At 39.3% G+C, this 20,498-nt stretch overlaps 1 protein-coding gene across 9 annotated transcripts in view; it reads left to right on the top strand.

Annotated features, from left to right (window-relative positions):
* Cadps2 (calcium dependent secretion activator 2) overlaps positions 1–20,498 on the top strand; it is a 520,278-nt gene that overhangs the window by 215,226 nt on the left and 284,554 nt on the right. For all 9 annotated transcript variants that reach the window (XM_060374001.1, XM_060374000.1, XM_060374003.1 and 6 more), the window contains exons 4-5: positions 7,251–7,331; positions 17,874–18,110. In XM_060374001.1, coding sequence (XP_060229984.1) covers positions 7,251–7,331; positions 17,874–18,110 — 318 coding nt within the window. The remainder of the gene's footprint in view (positions 1–7,250; positions 7,332–17,873; positions 18,111–20,498) is intronic.

Below are 20,498 nucleotides of genomic sequence, written 5' to 3'. Positions count from 1 at the left end.
TACAAGTATATATGGATACCATGCTTGTGCCTTGGTACCAGTGAAGGCCAGAAGAAGGCATTGAATCTTTGGAACTGGAATTACAGGCAATTAAGAGCAGCCTGGTATTTTTGGGAACTGAACCCAGATCATCTTGAATGGCAGCAAGTATTCTTCTATTTATTTATTTATTTAATTTTTTTTTTTTTTTTTTTTTTTTTTTTTTGGTTTTTCGAGACAGGGTTTCTCTGTGTAGCCTTGGCAGTTTTAAACTCACTTTGTAGACAAGAACTTAGAGATCTGCCTGCCTCTACCTCCCTAATTACTGGGATTATAGACCTGTACCACCATGCCATGCAGAGCACAGGAAGTTCTTTTAACCCCTGAGCCTTCTCTTCAGTCCTAGAAGATAAAATATTAATACAAATTCTTAAAAATTTTTGTAATGTATAAATATTTATAAAGCTACATCTAACATTTAAAGAGTTGTGTGCAACAGATATGTATACATAGATGCACATATATAAACCTATAGATCTGAATATATATGTACGTATATATATATCCATCCATCCTTCAGGCTACAGAAATCCCATGGCTTTAACATTTGAGGTTAAATTTTTATGTTCTTGCTTTTGAACATTCTGATCCATTATTTAATATAGTTTAGTTCAGTTCACATAGGGTAATTTTATATCTAATTAGCTCATTCATCTTTTCCCTGTTTTACGTATTCAAAGGAAAGTGTGGTTTGGGAAATGAATTTTTAAGACTCTCAGAACTGTTCTATAAGAATCTGTGGCAGAATTGCTATTTCTGAGTCACATTTTTATGCATAATTTAAAAGGTAGATATAAGGGAGCTCTTTTAAAGGTTTCTATCTAGCAGACAGGATATTATCTGACTCTTTCATAGATAACATCATACAGGGAACACATTGCTCTCAAGAGCCAGGGAATAACTTCATTTCCTTATGTTCTTTTGTTGTATGATATTACAAAAAAAAATAGGTATTTTGTAGTTGTTAGCTAATTTTTAGTGATCAAAAAGGTAAGGGACAGATTTTTAGTTTTACTCTCATGGGGGTTGCTTTATGCAAAATGAGTCAAAATATGAAGGAGATATTAGGGTCCAAGAAACTTCCTAATATAAGCGGAATTATTCTTTGTATTTGCCTTAAAATTGAGTTGCCTGAATCCCAGTGCTGATGTTGGATGTGTTTCATTGCTTTCAGTAGGATGAGGTAAAGAGAGAGGAGGCATGAGCACTGCATTTGGAGGAAGAGATCGTAAATGCCCAACAGTTGTGAAAAGGAAGTCTCTGGGTGGTAGATTTGTGTTTAGTTTTCTAGGATGACTTGGATACTGGTCTGGAAAACAAAGGGAAGTTGGGGAGAAGAGCCTCCAGGAGAGCGCACACAACAAAGCACATGCTCTGGGAAATGTTTGATTTAAAAATGGATCAATGTGGGTAGGAAATGCAACTGTACAATGGGCTGGAATGGTGGCCTGGTACAAAACATTTGAGGGTCTAGACACTAGGCTAATGTTGGGACATTATTCCTGCTTACCTCGGTTTTACACTCATTCACTTATTTACTCTTCTAGCCCCCGTGGCTTTTCCTCCTGCTTTTGCCATTTCAGTATGACAGTTATACTTATATGTCCTTATGGAGAGTCATTGAGGAGTTGGCGCTAAAGATCAGTTCAGTTTTTAGTTTGAATTCATATTAAGAACTTGAGAGAGGGGGAAGCCCTGTGCTTCCTATGACACCATACTGAGAAACAATTGCAAAAGACCCGGAAGGAAAGCCCAGCAGCCAGCAACCAAGACAGGCATTAAGAGGCTGAGACCATGGGGGCTAGGACACAGAGTAACTTCATACCTAAGTCGTCAGTAGAGACATGCTCTATTCTTTTAATTTAGTATTTGAGTAATGCCTGAGAATTAACAGGCAAGGTAAAATAATTTGATGATAATAAATCTTTTTGATCACTATTCTGAGGCCATCTTAAAGAAATTCATTTGTATTTGGACACCATCAAGTAATCAATGGGTGCTATCAAACTGTATGATAAACCGCAGAGTACCGGGTAAAGCAACTTTTGCTAGAAATATATGTAAATAAACAGATTTATAGATTAAATTTATGAAGTGCACCACTGTGAATTAACTTCAAGGGAATACCAAATATGTATAACTATAAATCACAGTCAGTTTGTATTTTTCATATTGGTAAAAAAATTAACAAGATACGATTAATCGCAAATAAGTCATAATCGAAGTAGAAATTTAAAGGAAAATGAAATTGATTTTTTTTTCCAGTAGGAGGAAGAGAGGCACACTTTACCAAGCCTAGCATATACAAAGATATCACAATAGAAGAACAGAACTATTAATCTTTTCTTTGTGGTCAACAAGATTAATATAAGGACAGCCAGCCTGGTTGGCAACAGACGTTTAATCATAGAGAGCTTTCATTACAGAACAATGCCACGAGGGACATTTTTTTTGGAGTAATCTGTTAATATGTTACTAGATTTAATGAATTGAAGAATTTGTTAGTAGTTTTTAGAGCATTTGAAGGGCAGTACCAGAGGCCATATAAGAATTTTTTGAATGAAACGTGGTCAAGTTACCTTCACATAAAAGTAGAGGTTTTCTTAGGCTGAAGAGATGGCTAATTGTTGAAGAGTACTCGCTGCTCTTTCAGCAGGCCTGAGTTCAGTTCTCAGTACCCACCTGCCCTCACAGAGTGGCTGTCAGCTACCTGCAACTCCATCCCCAGAGGATACAGCCCCTTTGGGGGCACCAGTGCTCATGTGCGCCCATATCCACACAGATACACATACATGTAATTTAAAATAAAATTTAAAAAAGATTTTCTTATTTTTAAGATAGTGCTCTAAATCCACAGGTTTCTGGTCCTACTCAGTACTTCTCAGAAGTGTTTCTGTTCTCTGGGGCTTTTTGTTCTCCAGAGAACAAGAGGAAAAAATGCTAAAATTCTCCATTCTGGTAATTCCATATTTAAAAATCCGTGATGATGCCACTAACACAAACATATTTTTCATTACGAAAGTTCCCAAATGCTTGTCGTGTTTCTTGCGGCAATAATATTCTGCTTCATACACAATTTTTATTTTATTGCATTTTTACTTCATTATTAAAAGTCCTAAGATTTATTTTTGGTTCCAATTATTTTTCTTTTTATTTAATATTTATAAAAATGTATTCACTTTGTATCTCCGATGTAGTCCCCTCCCTCGTCTCCTCCTGTGCTCACCCTCCCTTCATCTACTCCCCTTTATGTCCCTCCCCTAGTCCACTGATAGGGGAGGTCCTCCTTCCCTTCCATCTGACCCTAGTCTATCAGATCTCATCAGGACTGGCTGCATTGCATTCCAGTGTGGCCTGGCAAAGCTGCACCCCCCGGGGGGTGGTGATCAAAGATTCGGCCACTGAGTCATGACAGAGAGGCCCCTGCTCTCCTTACTAAGACTTTGTTATTAAAAGTGTGTAGGAAACTGCTAGTTTATAAGAAGGGCTAAATCTACAGCCTGGCTTGCTCCACAGTGCTGAGAATGTTGACAGACGTAAGTAACAGGACTGTGTGTGGCTCAGCATAATGAAGAGCTTAGGAGATGATGCCCTTACAGAGAACTTAGTAAGTGCAGGTTGGTGGTCTGTGAGGTAAGAGGGCTGATTTTGTGGGTTAAGCTCCAGAGATCAGACAGCTTCTCAGCATAAAAGGCAAAGGGCCTTCTGTCCGTGCACGGAAGCGCGGATGGAGTAGCTGTTTCTTTACTACCTTTGAATGAGCCATCTCTTTGAGAACTGTGGGTAAGCTATCAAATCCAGGCAGTCCTATTGGGGGAAACATCTCTCTACAAAATCCTGCTCACAGTTTTCAACAGGGTCACCTCCTAAAGAATCAAGATAAGAATTCTCAACCCAGAGAATTCTGAATGGGGAAATAGTATTCCCACAGCAGTGAAGGTGAACAAAACCGAAGTACAATTTTTGACAATATGTGTCAAACTAGTGAAATGCTTTGAAACTTGAAGTTATTAGATGTGTATGTGACACAAATTTGAGGCATTGCTGAGATGAGAGGCACTTTTGTGCATCTGTCATGGTCAGGGTTGAATGACATCCTCTAAAGGCCCCATTCCCAGTGCATTGAAGACATCTGTGAGGTAAGTAATCCTTTGTCATATGCAATATTGAAATCATAAACTTAGAGGAAATGAAAATGCAATAGAGGGTGTGCTGCTGAAATGAAGACTTGCCTGTGATCCCTACTGCAGCCCTCTGAGTCAACAGCTATGGACCCTGATAGGGACTGCCATCTCAACAACCTCTTCAAATGCCCGCTTCTGTAATTTATCCACGCAGGCATTCCTTTCTCCTGAACATCATACTGCATTTTGTGTGTGTGCAAAATCACTTGATTTGATGGCACTGAGGATTCAAGGCACAGAGAAATTATTATTTTTTCTTTTACTCCCTTTTTGATAATGTGTTTATATGTGCGTGTGTGTGAACTTCTCTGTGTGATATACGTGTGGGTACATGTGTGGAGGCCAGGAGTTGATGTCAGTTCTTAGCTTATATGGTTCCCCAGCCAACCTCAGTAATCCTCTGCCCAGTTCTAGGATTACATATGTGTATCATTACATCCCACACGTGGCTTTTCGTGTATGTGCTGGGGATCTGAACTCGGGTCTTCACACCAGCACATTAGTCACTGGGGCACCTTCCCCTTCCCTTTTATTCTTAATTATTTTTTATTTAGAAGTATTCATAGCTGAATTAGCAAATGAGATATGTTTAATGGGCTTGATATGTGTTCACACACATGTGTATTCATATTATTCATGTGCAAAAGGAGATCTGGTGAAGCACTAAGGACAAGTCTGGATTGCCAAGGCTTCGACTGCATAGCTCTAGACCTTAATTCTGTATAACTGTAGGTAGACTGGGCTGGAGCTGTTTAGGAAAGAGAGGTCAAAGATGACCACTCTCCTTGGGGCTTCAAGAATTGGATAGGTGATTCATGAGTTATAACATGACATTATTCATGAGTGCTTAAAGTAAAAAGTTAAGACATGAGATTCATCTCCTCATTAAATTCAATGTATCTTTTCTTTATGTAAGTTGAATTTTCAAGTAGAGGGTAAGTCTGGGTGTCCTATGGCATGTCAAGTTTTCAGTCACTGATGCCACTTTCGAGCATGAGTATTCAAGGGGTACTCGGGCACTCTCAGATATCAGAGCAAAGGTTTCAGACCCGAAGCTCTTCAATGCAGATATAGAGACCTATGTAAGACATCTTATCCCAAAGAAATCTGAATGAGATGGGTGGTTTTTATCATATTCAGTACCCTGGGGAAAGGTACAAAGGATTCCCTTCATTTTTCTTGTTAGTCTACAAATCTACAGCTTTCTCAATTGAAAAAGTACCACTTTAGATTAAGTTGGCATAGTAGTGCCTATCTGTTAATCCCAGCACTCATGAGAGAAATGGGGGAGGGGAGACCATTTAGTTCATGAGTCAGAAGCCAGTTTGGTCAACATACAGAAATTGTTTCTCAGAGAAAAAGAGAAATGAGGAGTGGGAAGAGATAATATATATATATATATATATATATATATATACACTTTATCATGAAGTATATTATAGACAGAAGTATTCAAAGTAAGAAGAAATATGGAACATTAGTCCAAGATTCTCACATGTTGAAAAACAGGCAACATAATTTGCTCCTTAAATCTTATATGAGGTTTTGAAAACAAGGAAAAGCCCTTAAGATTTTGCCTAATTTCTTTATTATATTTTGTTCCCAGGATTTATTTGTACATGTGTTCAAGAATATGATCTTTTATTATTTACAAGATGGCAGTGGTAGTCACTAAAGTCAGGGCTCTTCATCTCTGAGATCTTGGCTTTGCAATGGAGAAGTTCAGTGCAGCAATTCTTTTCTTTACCTACTTCAGACAAATGAAGTTAAGCCATTGATATTTTTACAGTAGTTAAATATCTCTCACAGAATAAACTCCATTAAAATTCAGAAATGACTGTAACAACTCTTCTTAACATTTAAATAAATTGCTAATCCAAAGATATCTGTTTGATGGTCTAAGTACTATTCTTGTAAAATTTGAAGAATTTTGTGGTTTCTTAATATACTAAAAAGCTCTTAGAGGAAGGCCTATGACTCCTTTAGATGCTAATTCCCTTTCTATTGTGGTTTCCCCCCTTGAATAAATCAATAACTGCCAGTACTTACAGCCATCTGCAACTTCAGCTCCATGGGATTCAACACCCTCTTCTGGCCTCCATAAACACTTGTGGCATATTTAGCAGAAACAAACATATTAATAATTAAATATTGTAAGTTATTATAAAATATAGTTATACCTTTTGGTCTAGCTTCTTGATGAGTATAGAAAAGGAGCATGGATTGAAATGAGAAGGAATTTAACATTTAATATCACCAGTTTAATATAATATAATAGACTAATAAGAGATTAAAAATGGGAAGGAGGGAGCATTAGAACATGTAAGAAAAATTAAGAATGAAAATAATTTTCCATACCAATGGGTAATTTTTGAAAGATAATGATTGCATATTTACTTACAGTCTATCAAATTTAAAACAATGTAATGGATCTCTTAATGTAGTACCTATCTGTAGAAGTGTGCAAACATTTCTTGGCAACCTAAATATTTTCACTAGAATGAGCAATGCTTGCAGATTTAAATGGTAGAAAGTTGTCATTCAAGTAGCACTTTAATTGTTTATCATTAGTACAAACAAAAAAAAAATGAAGAGACAGTGTTAAAAATAGAAAATAAGAAATGAGATAGCAATTGTCATCTTATCATCCAAAAGAAATTTTTCAGTGCTGAGGAGCTAAGGGATGACCTTGCAAATTTGGAGAATGGGATGAACAAACTTGATGAGTCATGGCGACCTCAGGGAAACAGGGACTTCTTGTTTAGATTTGTTGCAAACACATTATGCCTGGAATTATTGCAGTAATTGCTTTTCATAATAAATCGAGCTATTGAACCCTTAAGATTTAACTTTTTGTGACTGAAACCCGATGAAAGTAATATGATTGGGCGGGCTATGGTGGAATCAAGCAAACTTCTGTATAGGTGGTTGGGGGGATTTGCTGAGCCCTTTTTCGTTGTTTAGTCTTTGTTTTCATGCCGCCAAGTTACCATTTGTACACACTCACGCACTTCTTTTCCTTTTAAGCTGGATAATGCAGATGAGCAAGCAGCCCAGATCAGGAGGGAGCTGGATGGCCGCCTGCAGCTGGCAGAGAAAATGGCAAAGGTAACTTCTTCATGCTAACATGTTATGTCACATGTCTTTACTTACCTGAATGTCTGTCCACTAAAATGGCAAAGATGACATGGCCAGACACACCCAGCATGAGCTCTTCTTTGCTTCTCTATATTAATAACCTCCTACTCCGAAATATCTGAATTCACATTTTCTAAAAAAAAAAGTATGCTATCTTACCTGGGATTTCTATGTTTAATATGTGAGTTGTCCAAGTTCAATGATAGCTTTTGTAATAATTTAAAAGAATCTGTTTTTATTCTAACTGCTAACTAGATCTGGAAAAGTTTTAATATTGCTGCAAGAAAAATATAATCAGAGAGAAAATTCTTTTTTAAGATCATATGAATTCCAAAATTCCAAGCACACTGCTTGGCAAAAAATAGTGTGGTGTCTACTAATATTTGATAGAAATGATTGATTGTCCAAATTATAATTTGAAATGTATAATACAGAATCTGACAGATAAGGTGTGTGTGTGTTAGAATGCTAGTGATTTTACTTGTGTAACCACTGTTTCCAAGAACAGAAATCTACTTAAAACAATAATTGAGTTACTTTGTAATAATTTGGGTGTTTGTAAAAGTGCATCTTAAAGATCAAAGTTATTCTTTGGAATGAATTGACAGATTAATTTACTTCAGTGATATAAAAATTTTGATTCAGTAGCATTACAGTGACATTGCTATGAGTTGGGACTTCCTTTCTTTTTCTTTCTGCTGAACAAAAGACTGAGTATTTGGTAGGTAAAGTGTCCCCCCCTCTCTCTACCCTTCCGTCCCTCCCTCCCCATCTCCCTTTCTTCCTCCTTTTCTTCTTCCCCCTCCCCTCCATGACCCTTAGTGCTTCCCTTGTCTCTCTCTTCCCCACCCTGCCCTCCCTCCTTCCTCCCACCTCTTTCTTATCTGACATGTATTGTAGAGGAATTTTAATCCAGAAACATGACTGTTGTGGCAAAGGATCACATCCCAAGACCCAGGTCTAAATGATCTGGCTGGAATGCAGACATTACCCTAATCCCTCTGGCTAGAATATAGATATGCCCAGGTACACACCTTTAATTTCAGACAATGAAGGTAAAATTAGTTTGTAGAAGGAAGCACCCAGGTTTTTAAAGTGATGTCTAATTGGGAGGCAGACAAAGCTGCAAATCAGGTTAATATAGACAAGCCAGAGAATGAGAACTAGCCAGACTAGAATATCTTGCTAAAGTTAATATGAAACTAAGCAAATCAATTCATTCAGACGCTGAGAGGAGCCAGGTTGAATCAGTCATCTTGGAGAGGAGTTTGAGCCAGAACAGCTGCATTGAACCAGCCAGCCACAATTCAGAAAGAGCTAGAAAGTGTGAGCATATTTAAAAGTCAGTCTGCTGAGGCCAGAAGCTCCCAGGACTAGGCCTAGGATAGAAGACTAAGGGCAGTAAGCATTTGAAAGAACAGTTACATCTGGAGAAAGTTCCTGTTACAATGTATATAAACATTCACAAACATTTACTACTTAATGGGAATATCTCTGTCCATCTAACCCAAGATAGTGAATTTCTACATCATTGGAAATATGTTTCATATACTGTCTCTAACATTTACATTTTGTACTTATGTGAAGAAAAAAGTATATTTATGATCATATGATATTTTCAGAGTGCTAATACTTTGCCTATCTGAATTTAATGCTAGACAACAGATTGAGATATTGGAGAGAAAAGGGGATAAACAAAACAAATTGGGCAATAGAGTTGGTAGTAGGTTGTACAATGTGAGGCAGATTTGTAGAGGGAGAATCTCCAGATGACTGACCTTATGAAATGCTGTGAATGAAAGGCTGGAGAGTGATGTTCATGTACAGAGCAGGAATGAAGGGAAATGCATTCTTGCTATCCTCTAGACACTGACAGAGATGCTAAACCATTCCAGAGAGTGCATTGTGTAATTCACTGCACAGAAATCCAGCAGTTTCAAGCTACGGGAAACTTTAGAGATTAAACAGGCTTACTTTAAGTGCTAGGCAAGTACTGAGCCTGGAAGTTTGGTTGCCTTTCTTGTAGGCCAAAGGCTAGGAAAGAATCCAGAGGGATGTCTGGATATAACCTTACTGCTACCCAGTTATAAATTGGACTTGTTCCTCCAGAGGCCTGGATACACATGATTGCTTTTCAGTACAGTTTGAGTAGTGTTCTAGATGGCTACAGATAAAAAGGAAAGTCTCAGATTGGTTCTCCAGCTCATTTCTACAAAGAATGCATTTTTTCCAGGTTCTGGCCTGAGTCATAGGATTGGATCAGCAATGACCAAGAAGGCTTCCCTCTGAGACAGGCCAGTGTTCTCAGTTGAGATGTGATTTATTGGGAAACCTATGGAGAGAAAAGTGAAACGTGATTAGAAGAGTGAAAGGCTTCAAAACTATAGCAGATTTCAGCAGAATCATCGGTATAGCATGTAGAGCAGGTTTCATTGTTCTCCACTTTGAGTAGACCGAAACAAAGCCCTCAGATCAATACTGGAAAGACTAATTCATCAACACACCAACCTTGCTGGTCAATGCTTCTTTGATTACTCTGTGAGCCATGAGGGCGGTTGGTAGCATGGGTGCTGTAGAGGAGGTTGAGGCTTTGGGAGAGCACACACTTCGTGTCACAGAGCTACCGCATGAACAGATAGTCCCAGGCCCCACCCTGGGCTCCAGGGGCAATGTGCTCACCTCTGCACATTGCTACATTTGCTACCTCCTTAGTCTGATAAGTGCAAACTAGTGATTTATTACCAGTCTGCAATCGGGAATGTTGTCCATGCTCTCCAGGGTAGTTTAAACTGTATAGTGACAACAAAACAATAGGACAGATTTTTTTTTTTTTTTTACCTCTTCAGAATTTCAACTTTAATTTATATTTAATGCATATTGAATTTCTTTTTTTGGCATTTTTTTAATTTCTTTTTTTATTAATTTCAGTTTATTCACTTTGTATCCCAGCTGTAGCCCCTTCCTTCATCCCCTCCCAATCCTGCCCGCCCTCCCTCCCTCTTTTCCTCCCATGCCCCTTCCCCAGTCCACTGATAGGGGAGGTCCTCCTACCCCTCTCTGACCCTAGCCTATCAGGTCTCATCAGAACTGGCTGCATTGTCCTCCTCTGTGGCCTGGTAAAGCTGCTCCCCCATCAGAGGGAGATGATCAAAGAGCCAGCCACTGAGCTCATGTCAGAGACAGTCCCTGTTCCCCTTACTAGGGAACCCACTTGGAGACTGAGCTGCCATGGACTACATCTGTGTAGGGGTTCTAGGTTATCTCCATGCATGGTACTTGGTTGGAGTATCAGTCTCAGAAAAGACCCCTGGCCCAGATTTCTTGGTTCTGTTGCTCTCCTTGTGGAACTCCTGTCCCCTCCAGGTCCTCCTAGCTCCCCCTTCTTTCATAAGATTCTCTGCAATCTGCCCATAGGACAGAATTTTGTGTCAAGAAATAGGGACATTGATTTTTGGTATTTTAGCCAAGGGGCAATTAAAAAGTAGGGAAAAACGCTGGAAAGACCTGTAGCTAAGTATGTGTTTACTTTTTCAATGTGCATTACTGTGCAAAATATTTAATTTTTGATCTTCACATTTATTGAACAATATTTACTGGACATCCACTGCTATAAGCAAGCACTATCCCAAATACTTATGATATAGCCATAAAAATACAATTGCCCTGGACTAAAACAAGACAGAAGCATTCCTACATGCCAGTACAGCTAATATATTATTTGGGAGGACCCATGATAAGTGATAAAATTCTGTCTCTAATCTATGAAAGGTTGTTATGACCAAGAAAACAGATCCATGGGTTTGTCTATGCAGGAAGAAGAGGACACATGGTCAGTTGGTCAGGGTAGAACAGATCTGAGTACTGACATTTTTCCTGGTAATCATGCAAAAAAAAAAAAAAAAAAGGAGAGAGAGAGAGAAAGAAAAAGCATGGCATTATATTTGACTTGTTTCGCAGGTTTCATGTAAAATTTATTAGGAACTCGTTTTGCTCTATTTATCTTTTCAGACAGGATCTCACTGTAGCCAAGGGTAACCTCAGCGAAAAACCTAGCCCTCTGCCTCAGCTTCTGGTGTGCTGAGATTATAGGCACAAGCCACTGCACTCTCTGCTGGCTTCTCCCTTTGAGATATTTCCACAAAATGACAGTTGTTACCATTCTTCCTCTTGTATTTTAGTTCAATCATCACTGCTTTAGTTGAGTAATTGTTCCATCCTTTTAGCTCATCTTCTACCTTCTACCCTCTACCCAGCAATACAACAGCCAGTGAGTTTCTACAAAAGCCGAGTGAAAGTGCCCATGTCAGTGAGGGCGGAATGTTCTTCAAGGCCTGTAGAGTGCTGTGTGATTGGTTTGCTGCCCTGATGACCTTAACCACTGAGCTCTGGCCCTTGCTTAGTTCATTTCAGCTATCATGGCCCCTTGCCTCTATTGCTCCAAGGTCTTTCTCCAGACCTGTTGTTGTATTGACAGCCATCTTCTGTGTCCACTCATGGCTTCTTCCCTATCCAGTACAGGCTTTCCATAGAAACAGAACCTGTAGAAACCCAGGAAGAGGGGGAGGAAGAAATTATATTTTCTACCCATGTCTGTCCATATAACCATATGGCAGCTTGGAGATTTGGTGAAGAGGTAATGGAGTTTTGAGTCTGCAGCTATAGGCTTGTAGGAGGGAGATTCAAGCAAGGATTCTAGGTTGCAGGCTTAAGGCAGAATCGCTGCTCTCTAGCACAGCTTAGCCTCTGTTTCTAAGGTCTTTGAAAGGTGGCAGAAGTAAATTTTAAAATGAGGGCAGTGGGAAGCTGGTAAGGAGGCTTAGCTGTTAAGAACACTGCTTGTCCAGAGGTCCTGAGTTTGAGTCCCAGCAACCACATGGTGGCTCATGACCAAAAGGGATCTGATGCCCTCTTCTGACATGCAGGTGTACATACAGACAGAGCACTCCTGCATTTAAAAAAAAAAAAACATAATTTTTTTAAAGCCCTCTGAATAAGACCTACCTTCATACAGTCGTCACATAAGTTTCACTGGAAAGTTGTGAACAGACATTTATTGACCCCACATAGGGTTTTGGTGACACACTGAAGGGGGTGTTCCATTCACATCCAGCTTAGAGAACCAATGAGTGTTTTGTTAGTTAGTTAGTTAGTTAGTTAGTTAGTGAGTTAGTTAGTTTTGTTTTCCTCACAGGGGCATGGTAAGAAGTTACTTAAAGGAACATGATTGGCCCCAAAAGCACTGCATTCCTGAAAACATCCCACCTCAGCATCAGTGACAATCTCCTGAAAGCTGGAAAGATAAACGCCTTCAGTTTACTTTCCACCTCCTTCACACTCTGACTAGCACTTGGCTGGACCGGAAGTGTTGCCTGCGGCTTTAGTGGAGGCTTCCAGGAGGGGAAAATGCTCTCACCTCAGAAAAGAGTCCCCTGAGCACAGGTCATCATAATTGCTCTCAGTTTTTTAGGTGTAATTAGTCACCTCACACCCAGAGGGCATGTTACAAAGTGGACCATCTGGTTTACACAGAGTTGGCTGATTATAATTGTTAACCACGTCAAAGTGTATCCAAAGCGGCATCTGCGTTGGTACCTGACAAAGTGGCTGGTGACCATGCGCTAACAACTTGACACACAAAGTTCATCCCCTCATTGGCATCTACTTTTATGTTGTAAAGTTTTGTCCTCAATGAAAACAGCCCTGACAATCCTACTCACTGTCATCCATTCCTGCCTTTTCCTCCATAATACTTAATGTTTTCTGCAATAAGAAATTATTTTAAATTAACAGTTATTAAGGCTTATGTTTATGACAAGAGAGGATATTTGCTCATTATCTTCTTGGTGCTATACCAATGAGCTGAAGTGGAAGACACCCCAGACACTAAGTGAATGTCCTGTTTGTCGTATTTATTATTACCTCATGTATGTATGTATGCATGCATGAGTGCATGCCTGGTGTCAATGGAGGTCAGATGAGGGCACTGGATCCCTAAGAACTGGCTTAAGGACAATTGTAAGATGCCATATGGGTTCTGGGAATCAAACCTCTGTCCTCTGCAAGAGCAGCAGTGGCTGTTAATCTCTAAGCCATCAACTACAGCCCCCATGGATGTCTTTTGAATGACTGAATCTTTACATACTACACATTATCAGCAGAAAGCCATGGCAGAATAAATTCCTAACATATTTATAGGACTCTTGCCTTCTCCCACATTTAAATCGAAAGGGAGAGGCACTGTCAATATGATAAAGATAATTGAACTTGCCCAATTTGCAAATACAATTATGCTTTTACTTTCATTGCCTTTGGGACTACGTAGTTCAAATAATAGTAGAATTCTAAAATTAATACAGGTTGGGTATCCCTTGTCCAAAGTGATGGGGACCAGAAGTATTTCAGATTTGGAATTCTTCAGATTTTAACATGTTTGTGTATGTATAAGCAAGTCTCAGCAATTAGGACCTTAGTTTAAACACAAAAATCTATTACATTTATGTTTCATACCTTAATTGCATAGACTGAAAGTGATTTTGTGAGGTATTGATTGTATACTCATCCCACATTAGACGTGTGGCATCAAAGTACTCAAAATGCTTTGGATTTTGGCACATTTCATATTTTTGGATTAAAGATACCCAAAGTATTTATGAAAGACAAAGCAAAGACTTGACTGCTTGGGGAGACTCACCAGTGATGTAGGTGTGGCTAAAAATGGAGGAGTAAAATCAAGGGCACCTGAAACAGTGAGTAACAATAATAAAGACCTTTGCGGAAGGCACACATTCATGATACAACATGTGTCATCCTGTGTTAGAGACACTAGAATGCCACGGTATACGTGGGGCAACCTAGAATTTCATTTATGAGAAAAATGAAATTTTTGAATTGAAAATAATTTTAATCCTATTTGCATAAAAGATCAGATTTAACATGTGTGCTGATCTGACTTATGATCGACTCTGTTGTTTTCAAGAGGCCACAAAAGCAAGTTAAATGAAGTTGATTGAACATTGCCCATAAATGCCAAAGGTTTCAAAGGAGACTAAAAATCTAATATACTCAGTTTCCCACAAAACTGAAAATAGTAAGTTTATTTTCAACTGAAAATAATGAGCTTAGCTTTGAGATGCCTGTGTTTCTTCTCTGGTAGATGATGATGAATACCTAAGTAGACAGAGGGTTTTTTTTTTTTTTGTTTTTTGTTTTTTTTCATGCGTTAATGCTAGTTTTCCATGAAACAACATCTTGGGAATTTGAAAAGAAATTGATAATTCTGAGCACTTTCCTTTTATCCCTCCTCTTCGAAGACAGAACTTTAAAAGGTGAAATTATAAATTCCATACAAATAAAAAGAATGGAAAATACGGTATGTTGTTCGCTGCATTACCAGTTGAATAGTAAAAATATCCCAGAGAGAATTTGAGAAGCAAGGTGTTTGGGTATTCTTTAACTTTCCTTGGAATAGTTACGAAAGTGGTTGATTTTAAAACTACACTTGAATTGTAGCCATTGGGCCATTTTAGCTTGGAGACAAATATTTGCATCTTTTCCAGACAAAATTGTGCAAGGTATCTTATAACTTGTCTGTCTGGAATGTTTAATGCCTAATAAACAGGAAGTACAACTCCGACCTGGCCCCTGGTGGTTATAGATGGGCATTGTCCCTTCTAACTTTGAACAGATCTGTCCCCTCATCCTGCTTCTTCAGTTCTGACCTTTTTTCTCCCAGAAAGCTTTTAAAGATCGTCCAGAAATATAGATCTGGGATGGAGAGATGGCTCAGTGGTCGAGAGCACTTGATACTCTTGCAGAGGACCTGGGTTCAGTTTCCCGCAGCCACGTGAGACAGCTTGCAATACTCATCCCCTTTCAGTTCTCAGGGAACCTAGCTATAAGGTTGCAGCTCTGAGAGGAAGTGTCCCCAGTGGCAGTGTGGCAGCTCTGAAGGGAAGGGGATCCTGGCGGTCTCGGAGCCAAGCAACACCACAAAGTCACACTGAGCAACAAACCACACACTAGAGATTCATTAGGAGGGACAAAACAGGGCGGCTGCCTATGCTCGGGGAAGAAGCCGCAGGGAAGGTCGCTGGAGGCGGGTTTTATGTAGGGTTAAGGGGGCAGGGCACAGTTTTCCAGGGGAGAGATTTCCCAGATGGAGATTGGTGGAATTTTAAATCCTGAGATGGATTTTCAAAACCAGGAAGTAAGCTCAGACTTCTTATTATACTTTAGTGCCCTCTCTAGCGTCTGCAGACACCAGACGAAGTCATACATATAAAATTAATTAAATCATATAAAAGATACACAATTGTAGTTTCGTGGATTCTTTTCCCTTTCTACCTTTTTTTGGAAAAAACGTTCTAAGTCATCTTGTTTGTTTTTTTTTTTCCCCCTAAGGAAACTAAGAATTTGCCCTGCTGTGTATGCAAACTTACAATTTGGTGATGTGGCTTCCAACTTAAGGGTCTTGGGGAAAATTATTTATTAATGTGTGTGAAAATACGTTATTTAATATTGATTATATGTAAATGATTTGAAGAAGAATATGTGAAGGTTAAGCTGGAGGAGAGCAAACAGGTGGGCGGAACTCCACAGCTGATGCCACGATCAGGAATCAGCTGTGCAGTGAATGACTCGGGGCAAGTTAGTCAGAGGTGAGATGTGCATTCTACTGTTATGGTTGTCCTTGTCAAAAGGGAGGCTTTGATGATTCTGGAGATTTCAAAAAATCATGTGAAACATGCCCATGCTAAGCCTCCATTCTCAAGCCTCTTAGACCTCATGTAACAAAGACTCCCCTCCACAGTGAAGGAGAGAGCCAAATGCCAGGTTAGCAAAGACTAAGGAGGGGGAAAAGAATGTTCTCTTTCACAGTTTTGTGAACCTTCTAGAAGGACAATTTAGCTCTAAATAGTGAAATTTGGATGCTGTGTTTCACGTTTTTCATTTTATTTTATGGGTGTGGGTGCTTTGCCTGCATGTATGTCTGTGAACCACATGCATGCCGACTACCTGTGGAGGTCAGTGGGGGGCAGCTGGAGCCCCTGGAGCTGAAGTTACAGGTGGTTGTGAGGCACCATGTGGGTGCCAGGAACCAAACCCAGGTCCTCTGAAAGGACAAGTGCTCAGAACTACTGAGCCACCTCTCCAGGTCCTGGGATTTTGTTTTTTAATTGAGTATACAAACTGAAGGGATGATTACAAAAAACAAAACAAAATGAAAACCAGAACTCCAGCAATAAAATAGAATGTTTCAGATTAATACTGTTTCACTTAGCAGATCTCTGTCATAAATTTGCCTTTGACTTCACATTAAATCTTTTCTAAAGCTTTAGTGAAAGATCAAATTATAGCCATAAGGGTTGTTTTCATGTTTGTTCAATGTGATTGTGCAATTCTAGAAATATATCCATATTCTCTTTAGTAAAAGGGTTTTGGTGTGAACACTTAGTGCAAAGATCATAACCTCCCAACAGAATACGAGTATGGTAAAAGTGCTGCTGATGAAATTATTTCTTCTGATTAGCAGAGTAGGGTGGTGTTGTTTTCTAAAAATGAAATTGCCAATTTTCTGTTTTAACAATAAAGACTCAGGAGCCAGATGCTGGGGTGAAAACCTGCTAGTTCACAGAGGCAGAGAAAGCATCTAACTGACCTTCCTCCTCAGCTCAGTTCCCAATGGAAAAAAACCCAAAAGGCTCAGTAGTACAACTGACAGCCCAGGAGGAAAAGGCCAAAGGCTTGCTAGCTCAAAGCCCAAAATGCCAGGGAGCTGAGGAGCAGAAGCATAAGCTACAGCCAGAGCTTGAGCTAAACATTCTTTCTACTTCTCCAAGCTGTCTTAAATACCCCTCAACTCAAAATCCCTCCTACTTTTTAAATCCCTGTCAGTTGGTTTCTTGCTCTGCCTCTTGACCTAGAGTTAACTGTATTAAATCTTGTGTACAGAAAGCTCTTGGATTAAAGGTGTATGCTAAGGCTGGTTGAACCACACCAAAATCACCTGTTTACAATAAAAAGTTCTTGAATTAAAGGTGTGTGATAAGGCTCAATAATTACCAAACAAGAAAAGGGATTTTACAGCTCACAATTTTGGGGTTCACAGTGGAATCAAATACCATGCAACAGTGTGCCCTGAATATTTTCCTGCAGACCAATTACTCCACCACCTTCAAAGATGATAGCTGATTAAGATTCATCTATACACTAAACCGTTTGGCCATACCTGCTTTCAGCTGTGCACATCTTATAAAATGACTAATATGAAACAATATATACAGTGTATTCATTTCATACCACAACTATTCTCCATAGAAAATATAAAAGGTACCTTTAGATATAGTCAGGAATGCCAAAACCTGGGGCTTTTAAAGCCCACAGGCTGACATTAGGAGATGCATTATATGACAAGTTCACAGTACTGTACAGGTGAGTCATTGGATCGTGTCATCTCTTCTGGTGTAACTGTAATGGAACTGGCATAATATTATTTTTTAAATTATTTTTAAGGAAAGAAGATTCCCCAAATTTATCTCGAAAGACATGGAGAATATGTACATAGAAGAGATGCGGGCCTCTGTGAATTTGCTAATGGCCAATTTAGAAAGTCTTCCTGTTTCCAAAGGTGGTCCAGAATTTAAATTACAAAAATTAAAGCGGTCACAGAACTCTGCCTTTTTGGACCTAGGAGATGAGAATGAGATCCAGCTGTCCAAGTCTGACGTGGTGTTGTCATTCACATTAGAGGTGAGTGGTTTTCCCCTCCCCCTCCCTGCAGAGATGAGGCTGTGATAGGAGAGCCTTTGTGATAAGGGTTAGAATGTGTTTAGAAAATGCTAAAGCAGTCTTCATTTGCTGAACAACTAAATTCTATATACAATTCTATATAAACACGATACAAGTTGTGTTTAAAATGTAACACTCATATTGGAATTAATAAACCAGTTTTGAGGCATAAACATATGTCCTCTGTACTAGTATAAGTACATTTATAAAGTAAACATCAAACACTGGGGTAGAAATAGGATTTCAGCATATAACTGGCTTCTGTGTAATCTGGCTTTTAGATTTTTAACTTTGATTTTAGTTTCTGTCACCTGCGGGGTTATCAATCTAGAACTTAAGCACACACTCATAAAGCACAGTATTAGGTACTGTAAATTATGAGAGGCAGAGAATTCTTTTTCAGGAATCCTGCTTTCATTACAGAGATGGGAAACTTGTCTCAGAACCAGAACAAATAACGCAGGTGTAGAAGTGTGTCTTCAAAACGGCTGAGTTGTATCCACTTTAGACAGATCCAGAGAACCAGAAATGCCAATGCTGCTCATTTGTGTCTCATGTGATTGTGTGTTAATCTGTGTCAGTGTCTAATCTGGACATGCTGAATGTGTCTGTGAGTTTATACACTCATTCCTACAAAAGTCCTTGAAGAAAGACCTTATATAAAGTAAATGATGATAAAAGCCCATTATCATAAAGATTCAGGTCATCATTTACTCCAGTGTTTTCACCTCATGATATCTGTCTGTCTGCAAATGTTAGCAGTGTCAAGTATAAATGTATGTATTTTCCAATATGGGGCATGTGCATGCGTGCGTGTTTGTGTGTGTATGTGTGTTTACCCTTGTGAGCACATGTAAAACCCGAGGTTAACATCAGGTATCTTCCTCAAACATTCAGCATCTTTCTTTTTGAGATTGTGTCTCTCTCTGGAATCCTGGAGTTCATTGTTTCAGCTGGGCTGGCTGGCATCCAGTGAGCCCTTGTCTCTATGCTACGCCCAGCTCAGCATGCAGCAAGTGCTAGGGTTAACAGGCATTGCTGCCTCCTTTGTGTGCTGGGGCTCTTAACTCAGGTCCTCATGATTGCAGAGCAGGCTCTTCCCTCATTGAGCTGTAGCAGTCTCTGAAGCCCCTCTCCCAAAGCTCCTCTCCCAAAGCTTTCACTGAAGTGTTAGAGTGACTTCCTTCGATTGGAATTCTCACTTTGTGCCATTCCTAATGCTACTGTCTGTATTTGTTGACTGGTGATGATGAAGACATACAGTCTTGGGAGGTAGATTTTAACTTTCTTTGATGATGTTCAGCTTGCTAAGTGGTAGCAGAAAAAGCAAGTGTCTACTTTGGTCCTTTTCCCCTTCATTTAGTGGGCTTGAGGATAAGGCAGCTGCCTCTCCTTCTTTACTTCCAGGATTGCTTTGCAGGTAAATGTATTAAACCTAGTGTCAGAATAAAAATATGCGGCTGTCTTCTTGCTTGGTTCATCCTGGGTGTACCTAATGGCCTTGCCTAATTACTTTGCCTCCTGGTTTCTTCTTAGTCTTCCAGCTAAGAGTGCTTAATCTGGAACCACACAGTGGATTACACATTACATTTTCTCATCTCCTGCCATAGATACTTGGCTAACAGAAAAAAAATATATGTTAATACCTCTATTTTTTTCCTCCTAGATCATTTAATTGCATTGTAACTTTATCCACACAAGAGTTTAGCGTTTTAAATTTTTCAGAAGAAAATATAGAGAAATAATTTTACTAATATATAAATTTACATTTTAAATAAGCATTCGGAAGTGAAAGACAGTTTCAGACATTGTTTTTATTGTTTAAAAAAGTCTTTGCAAATTCTAAGCAGCTTTGGATAACTTTTTTCCTCTCAAAGTCAAAATTAGGCTAGTGTCTGAATTGCTGTTCTGTGCTGTGTAGCCAATATGCTAGATTGAACTGTCAGGTGAGCTGTGTAACCTGAAGAAGAGAATGCAAGCTGAAACTTCCTTTTATGTGGTCTGAGAAGCGTGCACATTTATGAAATTGTTTTGGCAGTCTTTATTGCCATGTCTTTCTGAGGCAGATCTTTTCTGCCCATAGCTTAATACAAGTCTGCCTTCTGTGCCCGCAGCGTATCACAAGTGAGTGATGCATCCGGCAGCTGGTGCAGAACCGCTGAGGGACGGGTGGCTAACTCTCCAGCCATAGGCTGTGCCACCAGCCAGGCCCATTAAGTAGAGCTGCTTCCTTGGATTCTCATTTCAACTGCGGAAACTCTTAAAAGCCGGCAGAAAATGCAGCATCCGGCTCTCACACTTCTAGGCTAAGCACTGGTCCAGTGTTAGATGTGTCTTAACCAAAAAGTG

The sequence above is a fragment of the Meriones unguiculatus genome, chromosome 21 (assembly GCF_030254825.1).
Source record: "Meriones unguiculatus strain TT.TT164.6M chromosome 21, Bangor_MerUng_6.1, whole genome shotgun sequence".
Taxonomy (NCBI): Eukaryota; Metazoa; Chordata; class Mammalia; order Rodentia; family Muridae; genus Meriones; species Meriones unguiculatus.
The sequence above is the reverse complement of the archived record's forward strand: the minus strand, read 5'-3'. Positions and strand labels throughout refer to the sequence as shown.